This window comes from Heterodontus francisci, chromosome 11 (assembly GCF_036365525.1).
Source record: "Heterodontus francisci isolate sHetFra1 chromosome 11, sHetFra1.hap1, whole genome shotgun sequence".
In the NCBI taxonomy this organism is placed as follows: Eukaryota; Metazoa; Chordata; class Chondrichthyes; order Heterodontiformes; family Heterodontidae; genus Heterodontus; species Heterodontus francisci.
In genome coordinates this window covers 85872443-85891374 of record NC_090381.1, presented here as the reverse complement: position 1 = coordinate 85891374, position 18932 = coordinate 85872443, and the positions used below count along the sequence as shown (strand labels likewise).

Here is an 18932-nt window from a genome sequence, read left to right as displayed (position 1 = left end):
ACATCAAATCAGGAAGTTAATTTCAATGACATGACTTAAAACATGAACGTCATAAAAATAGTGTGCTGGTTTGATACTTAGTATGTTGGTGTCACTCTTCTCCATGCTAGGCATTACACAATTCATTTTAATGAGGTTGCTAAAAGATGTTTTGTCAAATATAATGTTTACCATTTCAGAGAAGGTGAACGTCGCTGGTTTAATGTCATTATATGGCTTTTCAAAGCACCAGCTTGGAAGAGGAGTGGTAACATTTTTATGATGAAAGAAAATATTGGCAACATTTATAATTCTTTCCCTTCCATGATATTGGATTCCCAGATTGCAATGGATTATACCTGTTGATGCTGGTGATGTTGTTGCTATGGAAGTGATCACAGTTGTTGCTTCAGTTGAAGTGCTTCCTTCTGAGGTTCCAGAAGATGTCACATATTCTAAGATAGAATCATAGGAATATGAGGAAAACAGGGAAAAGCTCTTATGGGAACCATCATAAATTGTACAAACTGATCAAATATGTCACTGAGTTGAACTCAAACAGTTTGACTCGAGAAGTGTTCACCAGAATAATGATTCTGAAGTCGTGTAGATTGCATCTGAAGTCAATTGTGTGTTTATATTTTCCCACAGATATAGACTCCATGATATATGATGTGAGATATCAAGATTCACTAATGTTTGAGCTTTTTTAAAATTTTGTCTTTTATAATATTAGTTATGGCTATTAGTAGAGAGAATATAAATATCGCTGGATTCCTAACTTTATTGTCTATTTTTGCATCAAATGTGGATCCAAGAAATGACTGTACATGTTGTGACAAAGTCAGGTCTGAAGCTTTTGAGTTCAACCCATTCTGTGAGCTAGGGACATGAAATTGGAAATTCTGATGTCTGTCAAAGGAAAAAAATACATTTATAATTCTAGTCATTGGTTTAACCCTGGTGTTTGGATTGATAGTATAACATTAGAAATATAACTCTATTCACAGACATAGAATCGTGAAAGCACAAAATGCCTTTAGACTTGGGCAAAATATGGTTGAGAATGGTCAAGTTAAAACTATTGTCTGTTCCTTGATTAAAATGTGATTTGTCAGTATGAAGACAATTGTGTGGTATTGTGAATACCTGTTGTTTCACTTATTGTGGCCAATGTAGTTGCAGATGTGGTTACACTTGTCGATGGTTCTGTTGATGCGCTTTGTACTGATGTTGAAGATGATGATAAAAAAGTTGTTAGTGAAAGAAAGCAATGCTGCTGTTCATTGCAACATAAGGCTTATCAAATCAGGAAGTTAATTTCAATGACATGACTTAAAACATGAACGTCATATAAATAATGTGCTGGTTTGATACTTAGTAAGTTGGTGTCACTCTTCTGCATGTTAGGCATTACACAATTCATTTTAATGAGGTTGCGACAAGATGTTTTGTCAAATATAATGTTTACCATTTCAGAGAAGGTGAACGTCGCTGGTTTAATGTCATTATATGGCTTTTCAAAGCACCAGCTTGGAAGAGGAGTGGTAATATTTTTTTTGATGAAAGAAAATATTGGCAACATTTATAATTTTTCCCTTCCATGATATTGGATTCCTAGATTGCAATGGATTATACCTGTTGATGCTGGTGATGTCGTTGCTATGGAAGTGATCACAGTTGTTGCTTCAGTTGAAGTGCTTCCTTCTGAGGTTCCAGAAGATGTCACATATTCTAAGAAAGAATCATAGGAATATGAGGAAAACAGGAAAAAGCTCTTATGGGAACCATCATAAATTGTACAAACTGATCAAATATTTCACTGAGCTGAACTCAAACAGTTTGACTCGAGAAGTGTTAACTAGAATAATGATTCTGCAGTCATGTAGATTGCATCTGAAGTCATGTGCGTGTTCATGTTTTCCCACAGATATAGACTCCATGATATATGATGTGAGATATCAAAATTCATTAAGGTCTGAGCTTTTTTAAAATTTTGTCTTTTATAATATTAGTTATGGCTATTAGTAGAGAGAATATAAATATGGCTGGATTCCTAACTTTATTGTCTATTTTTGTATCAAACGTGGATCCAAGAAATGACTGTACATGTTTTGACAAAGTCACATCTGAAGTTTTTGAGTTCAACCCATTCTGTGAGATAGGGACATGAAATTGGAAATTGTGATGTCTGTCAAAGGAAAAAAATATGTTTATAATTCTGGTGATTGGTTTAACACTGGTGTTTGGATTGATAGTATGACATGAGAAATATAACTCTATTCACAGACATAGAATCGTGAAAGCACAAAATGCCTTTACACTTGGGAAAAATATTGTTTAGAATGGTCAAGTTAAAAGAATTGTCTGTTCCTTGATTAAAATGTGATTTATCAGCATGAAGACAATTGTGTGGTATTGTGAATACCTGTTGTTTCACTTGTTGTGGCCAACGTGGTTGCAGATGTGGTTCCAGTTGTCAATGGTTCTGTTGATGTGCTTTGTACTGCTGTTGAAGATGATGATTAAAGAAGAGTTGTTAGTGAAAGAAAGCAATGCGACTGTTGATTGCAACATAAAGCACATCAAATCAGGAAGTTAATTTCAATGACATGACTTAAAACATGAACGTCATAAAAATAGTGTGCTGGTTTGATACTTAGTATGTTGGTGTCACTCTTCTCCATGCTAGGCATTACACAATTCATTTTAATGAGGTTGCTAAAAGATGTTTTGTCAAATAAAATGTTTACCATTTCAGAGGATGTGAACGTCGCTGGTTTAATGTCATTATATGGCTTTTCAAACACCAGCTTGGAAGAGGAGTGGTAACATTTTTATGATGAAAGAAAATATTGGCAACATTTATAATTTTTCCCTTCCATGATATTGGATTCCCAGATTGCAATGGATTATACCTGTTGATGCTGGTGATGTTGTTGCTATGGAAGTGATCACAGTTGTTGCTTCAGTTGAAGTGCTTCCTTCTGAGGTTCCAGAAGATGTCACATATTCTAAGATAGAATCATAGGACTATGAGGAAAACAGGGAAAAGCTCTTATGGGAACCATCATAAATTGTACAAACTGATCAAATATGTCACTGAGTTGAACTCAAACAGTTTGACTCGAGAAGTGTTCACCAGAATAATGATTCTGCAGTCGTGTAGATTGCATCTGAAGTCAATTGTGTGTTTATATTTTCCCACAGATATAGACTCCATGATATATGATGTGAGATATCAAGATTCACTAAGGTTTGAGCTTTTTTAAAATTTTGTCTTTTATAATATTAGTTATGGCTATTTGTAGAGAGAATATAAATATGGCTGGATTCCTAACTTTATTGTCTATTTTTGCATAAAATGTGGGTCCAAGAAATGAACGTACATGTTGTGACAAAGTCACGTCTGAAGTTTTTGAGTTCAACCCATTCTGTGAGATAGGGACATGAAATTGGAAATTCTGATGTCTGTCAAAGGAAAAAATATACATTTATAATTCTGGTGATTGGTTTAACACTGGTGTTTAGATTGATAGTATAACATTAGAAATATAACTCTATTCACAGACATAGAATCGTGAAAGCACAAAATGCCTTTACACTTGGGCAAAATATGGTTGAGAATGGTCAAGTTAAAACTATTGTCTGTTCCTTGATTAAAATGTTATTAATCAGTATGAAGACAATTGTGTGGTATTGTGAATACCTGTTGTTTCACTTGTTGTGGCCAGCGTGGTTGCAGATGTTGTTACACTTGTCGATGGTTCTGTTGATGTGCTTTGTACTGATGTTGAAGATGATGATAAAAAAGTTGTTAGTGAAAGAAAGCAATGCTGCTGTTTATTGCAACATAAGGCTTATCAAATCAGGAAGTTAATTTCAATGACATGACTTAAAACATGAACGTCATATAAATAATGTGCTGGTTTGATACTTAGTAAGTTGGTGTCACTCTTCTCCATGTCAGGCATTACACAATTCATTTTAATGAGGTTGTGACAAGATGTTTTGTCAAATATAATGTTTACCATTTCAGAGAAGGTGAATGTCGCTGGTTTAATGTTATTATATGGCTTTTCAAAGCACCAGCTTGGAAGAGGAGTGGTAACATTTTTTTCATGAAAGAAAGTATTGGCAACATTTATAATTTTTCCCTTCCATAATATTGGATTCGCAGATTGCAATGGATTATACCTGTTGATGCTGGTGATGTCGTTGCTATGGTAGTGATCACAGTTGTTGCTTCAGTTGAAGTGCTTCCTTCAGAGGTTCCAGAAGATGTCACATATTCTAAGATAGAATCATAGGAATATCAGTAAAACCGGGAAAAGCTCTTATGGGAACCATCACAAATTGTACAAACTGATCAAATATCTCACTGAGTTGAACTCAAAAAGTTTGACTCGAGAAGTGTTCACCAGAATAATGATTCTGCAGTCGTACAGATTGCATCTGAAGTCATGTGCGTGTTTATATTTTCCCACAGATATAGACTCCATGATTTATGATGTGAGATATCAAGATTCACTAAGGTTTGAGCTTTTTTAAAATTTTGTCTTTTATAATATTAGTTATGGCTATTAGTAGAGAGAATATAAATATGGCTGGATTCCTAACTTTATTGTCTATTTTTGTATCAAACGTGGATCCAAGAAATGACTGTACATGTTTTGACAAAGTCACATCTGAAGTTTTTGAGTTCAACCCATTCTGTGAGATAGGGACATGAAATTGGAAATTGTGATGTCTGTCAAAGGAAAAAAATATGTTTATAATTCTGGTGATTGGTTTAACACTGGTCTTTGGATTGATAGTATGACATGAGAAATATAACTCTATTCACAGACATAGAATCGTGAAAGCACAAAATGCCTTTACACTTGGGAAAAATATTGTTTAGAATGGTCAAGTTAAAAGAATTGTCTGTTCCTTGATTAAAATGTGATTTATCAGCATGAAGACAATTGTGTGGTATTGTGAATACCTGTTGTTTCACTTGTTGTGGCCAACGTGGTTGCAGATGTGGTTCCAGTTGTCAATGGTTCTGTTGATGTGCTTTGTACTGCTGTTGAAGATGATGATTAAAGAAGAGTTGTTAGTGAAAGAAAGCAATGCGACTGTTGATTGCAACATAAAGCACATCAAATCAGGAAGTTAATTTCAATGACATGACTTAAAACATGAACGTCATATAAATAATGTGCTGGTTTGATACTTAGTAAGTTGGTGTCACTCTTCTCCATGTCAGGCATTACACAATTCATTTTTATGAGGTTGCTGCAAGATGTTTTGTCAAATATAATGTTTACCATTTCAGAGAAGGTGAACGTCGCTGGTTTAATGTCATTATTGGCTTTTCAAAGCACCAGCTTGGAAGAGGAGTGCTAACATTTTTTTGATGAAAGAAAATATTGGCAACATTTATAATTTTTCCCTTCCATTATATTGGATTCCTAGATTGCAATGGATTATACCTGTTGATGCTGGTGATGTTGTTGCTATGGAAGTGATCACAGTTGTTGCTTCAGTTGAAGTGCTTCCTTCTGAGGTTCCAGAAGATGTCACATATTCTAAGATAGAATCATAGGAATATGAGGAAAACAGGGAAAAGCTCTTATGGGAACCATCATAAATTGTACAAACTGATCAAATATGTCACTGAGTTGAAGTCAAACAGTTTGACTCGAGAAGTGTTCACCAGAATAATGATTCTGCAGTCGTATAGATTGCATCTGAAGTCAATTGCGTGTTTATATTTTCCCACAGATATAGACTCCATGATATATGATGTGAGATATCAAGATTCACTAAGGTTTGAGCTTTTTTAAAATTTTGTCTTTTATAATATTAGTTATGGCTATTTGTAGAGAGAATATAAATATGGCTGGATTCCTAACTTTATTGTCTATTTTTGCATCAAATGTGGATCCAAGAAATGACTGTGCATGTTGTGACAAAGTCACATCTGAAGTTTTTGAGTTCAACCCATTCTGTGAGATAGGGACATGAAATTGGAAATTCTGATGTCTGTCAAAGGAAAAAAATATGTTTATAATTCTGGTGATTGGTTTAACACTGGTGTTTGGATTGATAGTATGACATGAGAAATATAACTCGATTCACAGACATAGAATCGTGAAAGCACAAAATGCCTTTACACTTGGGAAAAATATTGTTTAGAATGGTCAAGTTAAAAGAATTGTCTGTTCCTTGATTAAAATGTGATTTATCAGCATGAAGACAATTGTGTGGTATTGTGAATACCTGTTGTTTCACTTGTTGTGGCCAACGTGGTTGCAGATGTGGTTCCAGTTGTCAATGGTTCTGTTGATGTGCTTTGTACTGATGTTGAAGATGATGATTAAAGAAGAGTTGTTAGTGAAAGAAAGCAATGCTACTGTTGATTGCAACATAAAGCACATCAAATCAGGAAGTTAATTTCAATGACATGACTTAAAACATGAACGTCATATAAATAATGTGCTGGTTTGATACTTAGTAAGTTGGTGTCACTCTTCTCCATGTCAGGCATTACACAATTCATTTTAATGAGGTTGCTGCAAGATGTTTTGTCAAATATAATGTTTACCATTTCAGAGAAGGTGAACGTCGCTGGTTTAATGTCATTATTGGCTTTTCAAAGCACCAGCTTGGAAGAGGAGTGCTAACATTTTTTTGATGAAAGAAAATATTGACAACATTTATACTTTTTCCCTTCCATGATATTGGATTCCTAGATTGCAATGGATTATACCTGTTGATGCTGGTGATGTTGTTGCTATGGAAGTGATCACAGTTGTTGCTTCAGTTGAAGTGCTTCCTTCTGAGGTTCCAGAAGATGTCACATATTCTAAGATAGAATCATAGGAATATGAGGAAAACAGGGAAAAGCTCTTATGGGAACCATCATAAATTGTACAAACTGATCAAATATGTCACTGAGTTGAACTCAAACAGTTTGACTCGAGAAGTGTTCACCAGAATAATGATTCTGCAGTCGTATAGATTGCATCTGAAGTCATGTGCGTGTTTATATTTTCCCACAGATATAGACTCCATGATATATGATGTGATATATCAAGATTCACTAAGGTTTGAGCTTTTTTAAAATTTTGTCTTTTATAATATTAGTTATGGCTATTTGTAGAGAGAATATAAATATGGCTGGATTCCTAACTTTATTGTCTATTTTTGTATCAAACGTGGATCCAAGAAATGACTGTACATGTTTTGACAAAGTCACGTCTGAAGTTTTTGAGTTCAACCCATTCTGTGAGATAGGGACATGAAATTGGAAATTCTGATGTCAGTCAAAGGAAAAAAATATGTTTATAATTCTGGTGATTGGTTTAACACTGGTGTTGGGATTGATAGCATAACATTAGAAATATAACTCTATTCACAGACATAGAATCGTGAAAGCACAAAATGCCTTTACACTTGGGCAAAATTTGGTTTAGAATGGTCAAGTTAAAACTATTGTCTGTTCCTTGATTAAAATGTGATTTATCAGCATGAAGACAATTGTGTGGTATTGTGAATACCTGTTGTTTCACTTGTTGTGGCCAATGTGGTTGCAGATGTGGTTACACTTGTCGATGGTTGTGTTGATGCGCTTTGTACTGATGTTGAAGATGATGATAAAAGAGTTGTTAGTGAAAGAAAGCAATGCTACTGTTGATTGCAACATAAAGCACATCAAATCAGGAAGTTAATTTCAATGACATGACTTAAAACATGAACGTCATAAAAATAGTGTGCTGGTTTGATACTTAGTAAGTTGGTGTCACTCTTCTCCATGCTAGGCATTACACAATTCATTTTAATGAGGTTGCTCCAAGATGTTTTGTCAAATATAATGTTTACCATTTCAGAGAAGGTGAATGTCGCTGGTTTAATGTCATTATATGGCTTTTCAAAGCACCAGCTTGGAACAGGAGTGGTAACATTTTTTTGATGAAAGAAAATATTGGCAACATTTATAATTTTTCCCTTCCATGATATTGGATTCCTGGATTGCATGGATTATACCTGTTGATGCTGGTGATGTTGTTGCTATGGAAGCGATCACAGTTGTTGTTGCTTCAGTTGAAGTGCTTCCTTCCGAGGTTCCAGAAGATGTCACATCTTCTGAGATAGAATCATAGGAATAAGAGGAAAACAGGGAAAAGCTCTTATGGGAACCATCATAAATTGTACCAACTGATCAAATATGTCACTGAGTTGAATTCAAACAGTTTGACTCGAGAAGTGTTCACCAGAATAATGATTCTGCAGTCGTGTAGATTGCATCTGCAGTCAATTGCGTGTTTATATTTTCCACAGATATAGACTCCATGATATATGATGTGAGATATCAAGATTCACTAAGGTTTGAGCTTTTTTAAAATTTTGTCTTTTATAATAATAGTCATGGTTATTTGTATCGAGAATATAAATATGCCTGGATTCATAACGTTATTGTCTATTTTTGCATCAAATGTGGATCCAAGAAATGACTGTACATAATAAAAACAAGAAATGCTGGAACCATTCAGCAGGTCTGGCAGCATCTGTGGAAAGAGAAGCAGACTTAACGTTTCGATGAAGGGTCACTGACCCGAAACGTTAACTCTGCTTCTCTTTCCACAGATACTGCCAGACCTGCTGAATGGTTCCAGCATTTCTTGTTTTTATTTCAGATTTCCAGCATCCGCAGTATTTTGTTTTTAATTAAATGACTATACATGTTGTGACAAATTCAGGTCTGAAGTTTTTGAGTTCAACCCATTCTGTGAGATAGGGACATGAAATTGGAAATTCTGATGTCTGTCAAAGGAAAAAAATATGTTAATAATTCTGGTGATTGGTTTAACCCTGGTGTTTGGATTGATAGTATGACATTAGAAATATAACTCTATTTACAGACATAGAATCGTGAAAGTACAAAATGCCTTTACACTTGGGCAAAACATTTTTTAGAATTGTCAGGTGAAAACTATTGTCTGTTCCTTGATTAAAATGTGATTTATCAGTATGAAGACAATTGTGTGGTTTTGTGAATACCTGTTGTTTCACTTGTTGTGGCCAACGTGGTTGCAGATGTGGTTACACTTGTCGATGGTTCTGTTGATGCGCTTTGTACTGATGTTGAAGATGATGATAAAAGAGTTGTTAGTGAAAGAAAGCAATGCTGCTGTTGATTGCAACATAAAGCACATCAAATCAGGAAGTTAATTTCAATGATTTGACTTAAAACATGAACGTCATAAAAAATAGTGTGCAGGTTTGATACTTAGTAAGTTGGTGTCACTCTTCTCCATGTTAGGCATTACACAATTCATTTTAATGAGGTTGCTACAAGAGGTTTTTTCAAATATAATGTTTACCACTTTATGGCGGGCAGCCATAAAGTCGGAGCTAAATGTGGCGAGTTGAAGACACTTCATAGTTGGCAGGATAAAAGACAGAGGCGCAAGGGGAGAGCCAACTGTATAACAGCCCTGACAAACAAATTTATCTGCGGCACCTGTGGAAGAGCCTGTCACTCTAGATTTGGCCTTTATAGCCACTCCAGGCGCTGCTTCACAAAGCACTGACCACCTCCAAGCGCTTACCCATTGTCTCTCCAGATAAGGAGGCCAAAGAGTAAAAGAGAAGAGAGAAGAGAAGAAGAATGTTTACCACCTCAGACAAGGTGAACGTCGTTGGTTTAATGTCATTATTGGCTTTTCAAAGCACCAACTTGGAAGAGGAGTGGTAACATTTTTTTTGATGAAAGAAAATATTGGCAACATTTATAATTCTTTCTCTTCCATGATGTTGGATTCCGAGATTGCAATGGATTATACCTGTTGATGCTGGTGATGTTGTTGCTATGGAAGTGATCACAGTTGTTGTTGCTTCTGTTGAAGTGCTTTCTTCTGAGGTTCCAGAAGATGTCACATATTCTAAGGTAGAATCATAGGAATATCAGTAAAACAGCGAAAGCTCTTCTGGGAACCATCATAAATTGTACAAACTGATCAAATATGTCATTGAGTTGAACTCAAACAGTTTGACTCGAGAATTGTTCACCAGAATAATGATTCTGCAGTCATATAGATTGCATCTGAAGTCAATTGCGTGTTTATATTTTCCCACAGATATAGACTCCATGATATATGATGTGAGATATCAAGATTCACTGAGGTATGAGCTTTTTTTAAATTTTGTTTTTTATAATATTAGTTATGGCTATTTGTAGGGAGAATATAAATATGGTTGGATTTCTAACTTTATTGTCTATTTTTGCATCAAATTTGGATCCAAGAAATGACTGTACATGTTGTGACAAAGTCAGGTCTGAAGTTTTTGAGTTCAGCCCATTCTGTGAGATAGGGACATGAAATTGGAAATTCTGATGTCAGTCAAAGGAAAAAAATATGTTTATAATTCTGGTGATTGGTTTAACACTGGTGTTTGGATTGATAGTATGACATTAGAAATATAACTCTATTCACAGACATGGAATCGTGAAAGCACAAAATGCCTTTACACTTGGGCAAAATATAGTTTAGAAAGGTCAAGTTGAAACTATTGTCTGTTCCTTGATTAAAATGTGATTTATCAGCATGAAGACAATTGTGTGGTATTGTGAATACCTGTTGTTTCACTTGTTGTGGCCAATGTGGTTGCAGATGTGGTTACACTTGTCGATGGTTCTGTTGATGTGCTTTGTACTGATATTGAAGATGATGATAAAAGAGTTGTTAGTGAAAGAAAGCAATGCTGCTGTCGATTGCAACATAAAGCACATCAAATCAGGAAGTTAATTTCAATGACATGACTTAAAACATGAACGTCATAAAAATAGTGTGCTGGTTTGATACTTAGTAAGTTGGTGTCACTCTTCTCCATGTTAGGCATTACACAATTCATTTTAATGAGGTTGCTACAAAATGTTTTGTCAAATATAATGTTTACCATTTCAGAGAAGGTAAATGTCGCTGGTTTAATGTCATTATTGGATTTTCAAAGCAGCAACTTGGAAGAGGAGTGGTAACATTTTTATCGATGAAAGAAAATATTGGCAAAATTTATAATTTTTTCCCTTCCATAATATTGGATTCCTAGATTGCAATGGATTATACCTGTTGATGCTGGTGATGTTGTTGCTATGGAAGTGATCACAGTTGTTGCTTCAGTTGAAGTGCTTCCTTCCGAGGTTCCAGAAGATGTCACATCTTCTGAGATAGAATCATAGCAATATCAGTAAAACAGGGAAAAGCTGTTATGGGAACCATCATAAATTGTACCAACTGATCAAATATGTCACTGAGTTGAATTCAAACAGTTTGACTCGAGAAGTGTTCACCAGAATAATGATTCTGTAGTCGTGTAGATTGCATCTGAAGTCAATTGCGTGTTTATATTTTCCCACAGATATAGACTCCATGATATATGATGTGAGATATCAAGATTAACTAAGGTTTGAGCTTTTTTAAAATTTTGTCTTTTATAATAATAGTCATGGTTATTTGTATAGAGAATATAAATATGCCTGGATTCGTAACGTTATTGTCTATTTTTGCATCAAATGTGGATCCAAGAAATTACTGTACATAATAAAAACAAGAAATGCTGGAACCATTCAGCAGGTCTGGCAGCATCTGTGGAAAGAGAAGCAGACTTAACGTTTCGATGAAGGGTCACTGACCCGAAACGTTAACTCTGCTTCTCTTTCCACAGATGCTGCCAGACCTGCTGAGTGGTTCCAGCATTTCTTGTTTTTATTTCAGATTTCCAGCATCCGCAGTATTTTGTTTTTAATTAAATGACTATACATGTTGTGACAAATTCAGGTCTGAAGTTTTTGAGTTCAACCCATTCTGTGAGATAGGGACATGAAATTGGAAATTCTGATGTCTGTCAAAGGAAAAAAATATGTTAATAATTCTGGTGATTGGTTTAATACTGGTGTTTGAATTGATAGTATGACATTAGAAATATAACTCTATTTACAGACATAGAATCGTGAAAGCACAAAATGCCTTTACACTTGGGCAAAATTTTGTTTAGAATGGTCAAGTTAAAAGTATTGTCTGTTCCTTGATTAAAATGTGATTGATCAGTATGAAGACAATTGTGTGGTATTGTGAATACCTGTTGTTTCACTTGTTGTGGCCAACGTGGTTCCAGTTGTCGATGGTTCTGTTGATGAACTTTGTACTGATGTTGAAGATGATGATAAAAGAGTTGTTAGTGAAAGAAAGCAATGCTGCTGTTGATTGCAACATAAAGCACATCAAATCAGGAAGTTAAGTTCAATGACATGACTTAAATCATGAACGTCATAAAAATAGTGTGCTGGTTTGATACTTAGTATGTTGGTGTCACTCTTCTCCATGTTAGGCATTACACAATTCATTTTAATGAGGTTGCTACAGGATGCTTTGTCAAATATAATGTTTACCATTTCAGAGAAGGTGAACGTCGCTGGTTTAATGTCAGGATTGGCTTTTCAAAGCAGCAACTTGGAAGAGGAGTGGTAACATTTTATTTGATGGAAGAAATTTTTGGCAACATTTATAATTTTTTCCCTTCCATGATATTGGATTCCTAGATTGCAATGGATTATACCTGTTGATGCTGGTGATGTTGTTGCTATGGAAGTGATCACAGTTGTTGTTGCTTCTGTTGAAGTGCTTCCTTCCGAGGTTCCAGAAGATGTCACATATTCTAAGATAGAATCATAGGAATATGAGGAAAACAGGGAAAAGCTCTTATCGGAACCATCATAAATTGTACAAACTGATCAAATATGTCACTGAGTTGAACTCAAACAGCTTAATTAGAGAAGTGTTCACTAGAATAATGATTCTGCAGTCGTATAGATTGCATCTGAAGTCAATTGCATCTTTATATTTTCCCATGGATATCGACCCATGATATATGATATATGATCTGAGATATGTTCTGACAAGAGGCAAAGTCACATAGTCATAGAGTCGTGTCGTACAGCATAGAAACAGGCCCTTTGGCCCGCCACGTCCATGCCGACCATAATACCTATCAAAACGAATCCCACCTGCCTGCATTAATTCCATATCCCTCTCTACCTTGCTCATTCAAGTACCTGTCCAGATGCCTTTTAAATGTTGCTACTGTTCCTGCCTCCACCACCTCCTCAGGTAGCTCATTCCAGATATCCACTATTATTTGTGTGAAAAATTTACCCCTTTGATCCTCTTTTAACCTCCTCCCTCTCACCTTAAATCTATGCCCTCTAGTTTTAGTCATCCCTCCCATGGGAAACAGAGTCTGTCTATCTACCCTATCTATGCCTCTCATAATTTTATATACCTCTATCATGTCCCTTCTCAGCCTCCTTCGTTCCAGGAAAAACTGACCCAGCCTATCCAATCTCTCTTTATAACTCAAGCCCTCCAAACCAGGCAACATCCTTGTGAATCTTTTCTGCACCCTCTCTCGCTTAATCACATCTTTCCTATTGTGCGGCAACCAGAACTGCACACAGTACTCCAAATGCGGCCTAACCAACATTATGTACAACTGTAACATGACATCTCAACTCTTGTACTCAGTGCCTCGGCCGATGAAGGCAAGCATGCCATACGCCGCCTTCACCACCCTATCTACCTGTGTTGCCACTTTCAGGGAACTATGTACTTGCACCCCAAGGTGTTTCTGCTCAACAACACTCCCCAGGGCCCTGCCATTCACTGTATATGTCCTGCCCTGGTTTACCTTCCCAAAATGCATTACTTCACACCTGTCTGTGTTAAATTCCATTTGCCACTCCCTTGCCCACTTTCCCAGTTGATCTATATCCTGTTGTAACCTTAGACAACCTTCTTCACTATCCACTATACCACCAATTTTGGTGTCATCTGCAAACTTACTTATCATGCCCCTTACATTAATATCCAAGTCATTAATATATATGACAAACAACAGAGGGCCCAGCACCGATCCCTGCCGCATACCACTGGTCACCGGCCTCCAATCTGAAAAACAACCCTCCACTACCACCCTCTGCCTCCTATCACCAAGCCAATTTTGTATCCAATTTGCTAGCTCACCCTGGATCCTATGTGTTCGAGCCTTCCGGACCAGCCTACCATGTGGGACCTTGTCAAAGGCCTTGCTAAAGTCCATGTAGACAACGTCCATTGCCCTGCTCTCGTCAATCCTCTTGGCCACCTCCTCGAAAAACTCAATCAAATTCGTGAGACATGATTTCCCATGCACAAAGCCATGCCAACTATCCCTAATCAGATCATGCCTTTCCAGATGCATATAACTCCTGTCTCTCAGAGTCCCTTCCAATAACTTTCCCACCACTGACGTAAGGCTCACCAACCTGTAGTTCCCCGGCTTATCCCTGCTGCCCTTCTTAAATAAAAGCACAACATTAGCTATCCTCCCGTCTTCCGATACCTCACCTGTGGCTAACAATGATACAAAAATCTCTGCCAGGGCCCCAGCAATCTCCTCCCTTGCTTCCCATAGCATCCTAGGATACACTTGGTCAGGCCCTGGGGATTTATCCACCTTAATGCACTTCAAAACCTTCAACACCTCCTCCTTTGTAATGTTGATATGCTCCAGGATATCGGTGTTCCCTGCCTTGAACTCACTAGCTTCCATGACCTTCTCCATGGTAAATACGGACGAGAAATATTCACTTAAGACCTCGCCCATTTCCCGTGGCTCCACACATAGATTGCCACACTGATCCTTAAGGGGACCTACTCTCTCCCTAGCTACCCTTTTACTTTTAATATACTTATAGAATCTTTTAGGATTCTCCTTTATCTTATCTGCCAGTTAAATCTCATGGCCCCTTTTCGCCCTCCTAATTTCCCTCATAAGTGTAATCCTACATTACCTATACTCCTTGAGAGATTCGCTCGATCCCAGCTGCCTCTACCTGACATATGCCTCCTTCTTTGTCCTGACCAGACCCTCAATATCCCTCGTCAACCAAGGTTCCCTAAACTTGCCAGCCTTGCCCTTCCATCTAGCAGGAACATGCTGGCCCTGAACTCTTCCTTTCTCACTTTTAAAAGCCTCCCACTTGCCAGATCTCCATTCACCTGTGAACAGACTCTCCCATTCAACTTTTGAGAGTTCCTGTCTGATGCCATCGAAATTAGCCTTCTCCTGATTTAGGACTTCAACCTGAGGACCAGTCCTATCCTTTTCCATAACTATCTTGAAGCTAATAGAGTTTAGTTTAGTTTTGAGATACAGCACTGAAACAGGCCCTTCGGCCCACCGAGTCTGTGCCGACCATCAACGACCCATTTATACTAATCCTACACTAATCCCATATTCCTACCACATCCCCACCTGTCTCTACATTTCCCTACCACCCTACCTATACTAGTGGCAATTTATAATGGCCAATTTACCTACCAACCTGCAAGTCTTTTGGCTTGTGGGAGGAAACCGGAGCACCCGGAGAAAACCCACGCAGACACAGGGAGAACTTGCAAACTCCACACAGGCAGTACCCAGAATTGAACCCGGGTCGCTGGAGCTGTGAGGCTGCGGTGCTCACCACTGCGCGCCACTGTGCCGCCCCGTCACTGGTCCCAAAGTGCTCCCCCACTGACACATCAACCAACTGCCCATCCTCATTTCCTAAGAGGAGGTCGAGTGTAGCCCCTTCTCTAGTAGGGCCATCCACATACTGCTTCCGAATCTGAGGTTTCTGAGTTTAATCCCATTCTGTGAGTTATGGAAATGAGATTGGAAATTTTGATATCTGTCAAAGGAAACCAAAATATTGCTAGTTCTGCTGATTTGATTAACATTGATGCTTAAGCTGATAGTATGGCAATAGATATATGAAGCTTTTCACAGATAACGAATCGTGAAAGCAAAAAAGGCCTTTAAACTTTTGAAAAATATTGTTTACAATGGTTAAGCTAAGACTATGGCTGTTCCTTGTCTGTTGATTGCAGCATTAGGCACATCAAATGAGCAAGATAAATTTGATGACACGAATTAAAAACATGATTGACATGAAAATAGTGTGTTGATTTGATACTTATTCTGAGAGTGTCCCATATCTCAAGTTTAATCGCTATACAATATATTGTATATACGTTGTTTCTGGAGTATTTTGTTTCATACAAAGCTTACCATTGTGGACAGAATCAATTTAATTTTTTAAATATTATTATTGAATTTTCATATACCAGCTCGGAAGACCATTGGCAATTTTTAGTTTTCTGAAAGAAAGTAGTAGCAACATTTGTAATATTACCAATCTATGATATTGGATTTCTAGATTGCAATAGATTATACCTGTTGATGCTGGTGATGTTGCTTTGGTCACAGTTGTAGTTGCTTCTGTTGAAGTGCTTCCTTGAGAGGTCGCATCTAATGTGCATAGAAATGTCAGTGAAACACGGAAAAGCTCTTTTAGGTACCATCATAAATTGAGCAAACTAGCCAACAAATTCAATGAACTGAAATCAAGCAGTTTGACTACAGCTGTGTTTGCTCGGATAATCATTGTGCATCTGTGTTGTTTGGAACTGAAATGAATACAATGCTATATTTTCCCACTGAAGGATCTTCCTTGATGTGTGACTTGAGATATCAAGACTTGGTAAACTTGGTGCTTTTTGTCAAAGTGATCCGTTATTAGATTAGTCCAAACCATAATTAGAGAAAATCGGAAAGTGAATCGATTCGTATACTAATTGATTGTACCAGGCATCAACTTTGGATCCGAGGTGTCACTATACATGTTGTGACATGAAGCTCAATCACATGTGTGGTTTCTGACTTTGAAATCATTGTTGGAGATCGGAAAATGACATTGGAAACATTGTTGCATGTAGTAGGAATCAATGATGCTGAGATGTTTAATATTGATGGCTTGACTGGTGTTATGGCAATAGAAATGTAATGTTATTTAAAGACATGGAACTGTGAAGGCACAAAAGGCTTTTACACTATTGAAAAAAAATTGTTTATGATGGTTTAAATTTCTCATCCTTATTTTCAAATCCCACCCTGGCCTTGCCCCTTCTATCTCTGTAATCTCTTGCAGCCCTGTAACCTTACAAAATATCTGTGCTCCTCTGGCACCTTGAGAAACCCTGTTTGTAATTGCAGCACCGTTCATACACTTGCCTTTAGCTGCCAAGGTATTATGCTCTGGAATTCCACCCCTCTAATTCTCTCCGCCTCTCTGCTGCTGCGTATTCCTTGAACCTCTGTGTTTGTTTAGACTGTACACAAAGACTGATCACTCACGATGGGATCAGTAACACAATATTGTGGGTTCTTTATTGATTACTGAGAGAGCAGCAATTACATTGAAATGGTTCCCATACAGGTGTATCTTCAAGACTAACGCTCAGAATCACATGGTGTGTTACATCATAGCTCTTACATGACTACCATTTTGTAGCCACATCTCTAAAATGTGTACACACATAACAGGCTGAAATTTATACTTCAATGTGCAGGCCGCATTTTGTGGAGCTGCCGCGATATTCAATGACATCCCCCACCGATGATGTGGAGGGGCAGGCGGACCGTCCCCGGTAATGGCGTCAGCTGCCTTTGCGCAGGCACTGACATCAGTTTTAAAGGGCTTCGAGCCCTAAATTTCAATTTAAATATTTGAAGGTAAGTTCAATGAAAAAATTTAAATCCATTTAAATTGTCCCTCTCCCACCTCCCACAATAACCATACAATTCATTACTTGCCCTCCGCCCCAAAACACTTCCCCTGCCCACCTGACCTCCACCAACCCCCCCACCCCCGTCCAAGTACATAAACTTTAAACTCTAACCCTTCCCACCATCCCCTAAACCAATGATATCAGTTTGACCCCACTCCCCCTCCCTCCCCCGCACTGAAAAACTTACCTGATCCCCCTTCCCCAACAGTGTTCCACCTCGGATACATGGACGGGGGTCCGAAGGCGCAGGAGTGTCGGCCACCGGCACCAATTTCGCAGCGGGACGGAAGGCAGAGACGAGAAGGTAACGAATTCCTTTATTTAAATTAAATTGCATATTTAAATTTAGCTCCCGTCGCCAAGCAGTGTGGCGGCTGCCACGAGGCCTCACTGACATCGGCAATATCGGGCCAGGCCTTCCTGGTGTTGAGGCCCGTGGCGGGTCTCTGCCGGAGGCATTTTCTGGACCCCCCACACGACCCAACGTCAGAGGGGTCTGTAAAATTCACACCAACATATACCTCTCTTTCCTCCTTTAAGGCTCTCATTAAAACCTACCTCTTTGACCAAGCCTTTGGTCATCTGCCCTAATATCCCCTTACATAGCTTGGTGTCAAGCTTTGATTGATAACACTCCTGTGAAGTGCCTTTGGATGTTTTACTATGTTAAAGGAGGGTTATAAATGCAAGTTGTTGTTGCCAAGGTAAGGGTACTGTCAATTGCTTGACTAACAAATGATTTATTAGTGGCAAGGTTGAACATTGACAATTGGCATGGTAAGGTGGATACCTATTGTTTCACTTTTTGAAGATAAAATGGTTGAAGACATGATTCCTGTTGTAGGTGGTGTTGTTGAAGTACTTTGTTCAGAAGTTGAAAATGGCAATGATGTCACTGTTAGTGTTCATCATCTCCAATTTAAGTTTTATGCATTAAATTGCATGTTTGTTGCTGCAGGATACATTTGTTTTACAAATAAAATGTACACCATGAGAAAGAGTAACAATTTGGCTAGTTTCATGTCATTATTAACTTTTCAAAGCACCTGCTGTGAACAGCAGTGGTGGCATTTAGTTTAATGAAAGAAATTATGATCAATCTTTGTAATTTTTTCCCCTCCATGATATTGGATTACTAGATTGTAATAGATTATACCTGATGATGCTGGTGATGTTGTTGCTGTGGAAGAGATCACAGTTGTAGTTGCTGCTGTTGAAGTGCTTCCTTCTGAGATTCCAGAAGATGTGCAAATTGGC

The 18932-nt window shown here is 37.7% G+C and overlaps 1 protein-coding gene across 1 annotated transcript; it reads right to left on the bottom strand.

The window, feature by feature from the left end:
• Positions 1-3: 3 nt before the first annotated feature.
• LOC137375050 (uncharacterized) lies at positions 4-17902 on the bottom strand. Its single transcript, XM_068041676.1, has 17 exons — positions 17863-17902; positions 16282-16356; positions 12583-12681; positions 11094-11189; positions 10605-10682; positions 9813-9911; positions 9028-9105; positions 8014-8112; positions 6737-6832; positions 6247-6324; positions 5457-5552; positions 4967-5047; positions 4177-4272; positions 2898-2993; positions 2408-2488; positions 1618-1713; positions 4-434 (listed from the first exon to the last, which is right to left on the bottom strand). Exons 1-17 carry the CDS (start codon positions 17900-17902, stop codon positions 4-6), a joined length of 1815 nt encoding a protein of 604 aa, XP_067897777.1.
• Between the last annotated feature and the right edge of the window lie 1030 nt (positions 17903-18932).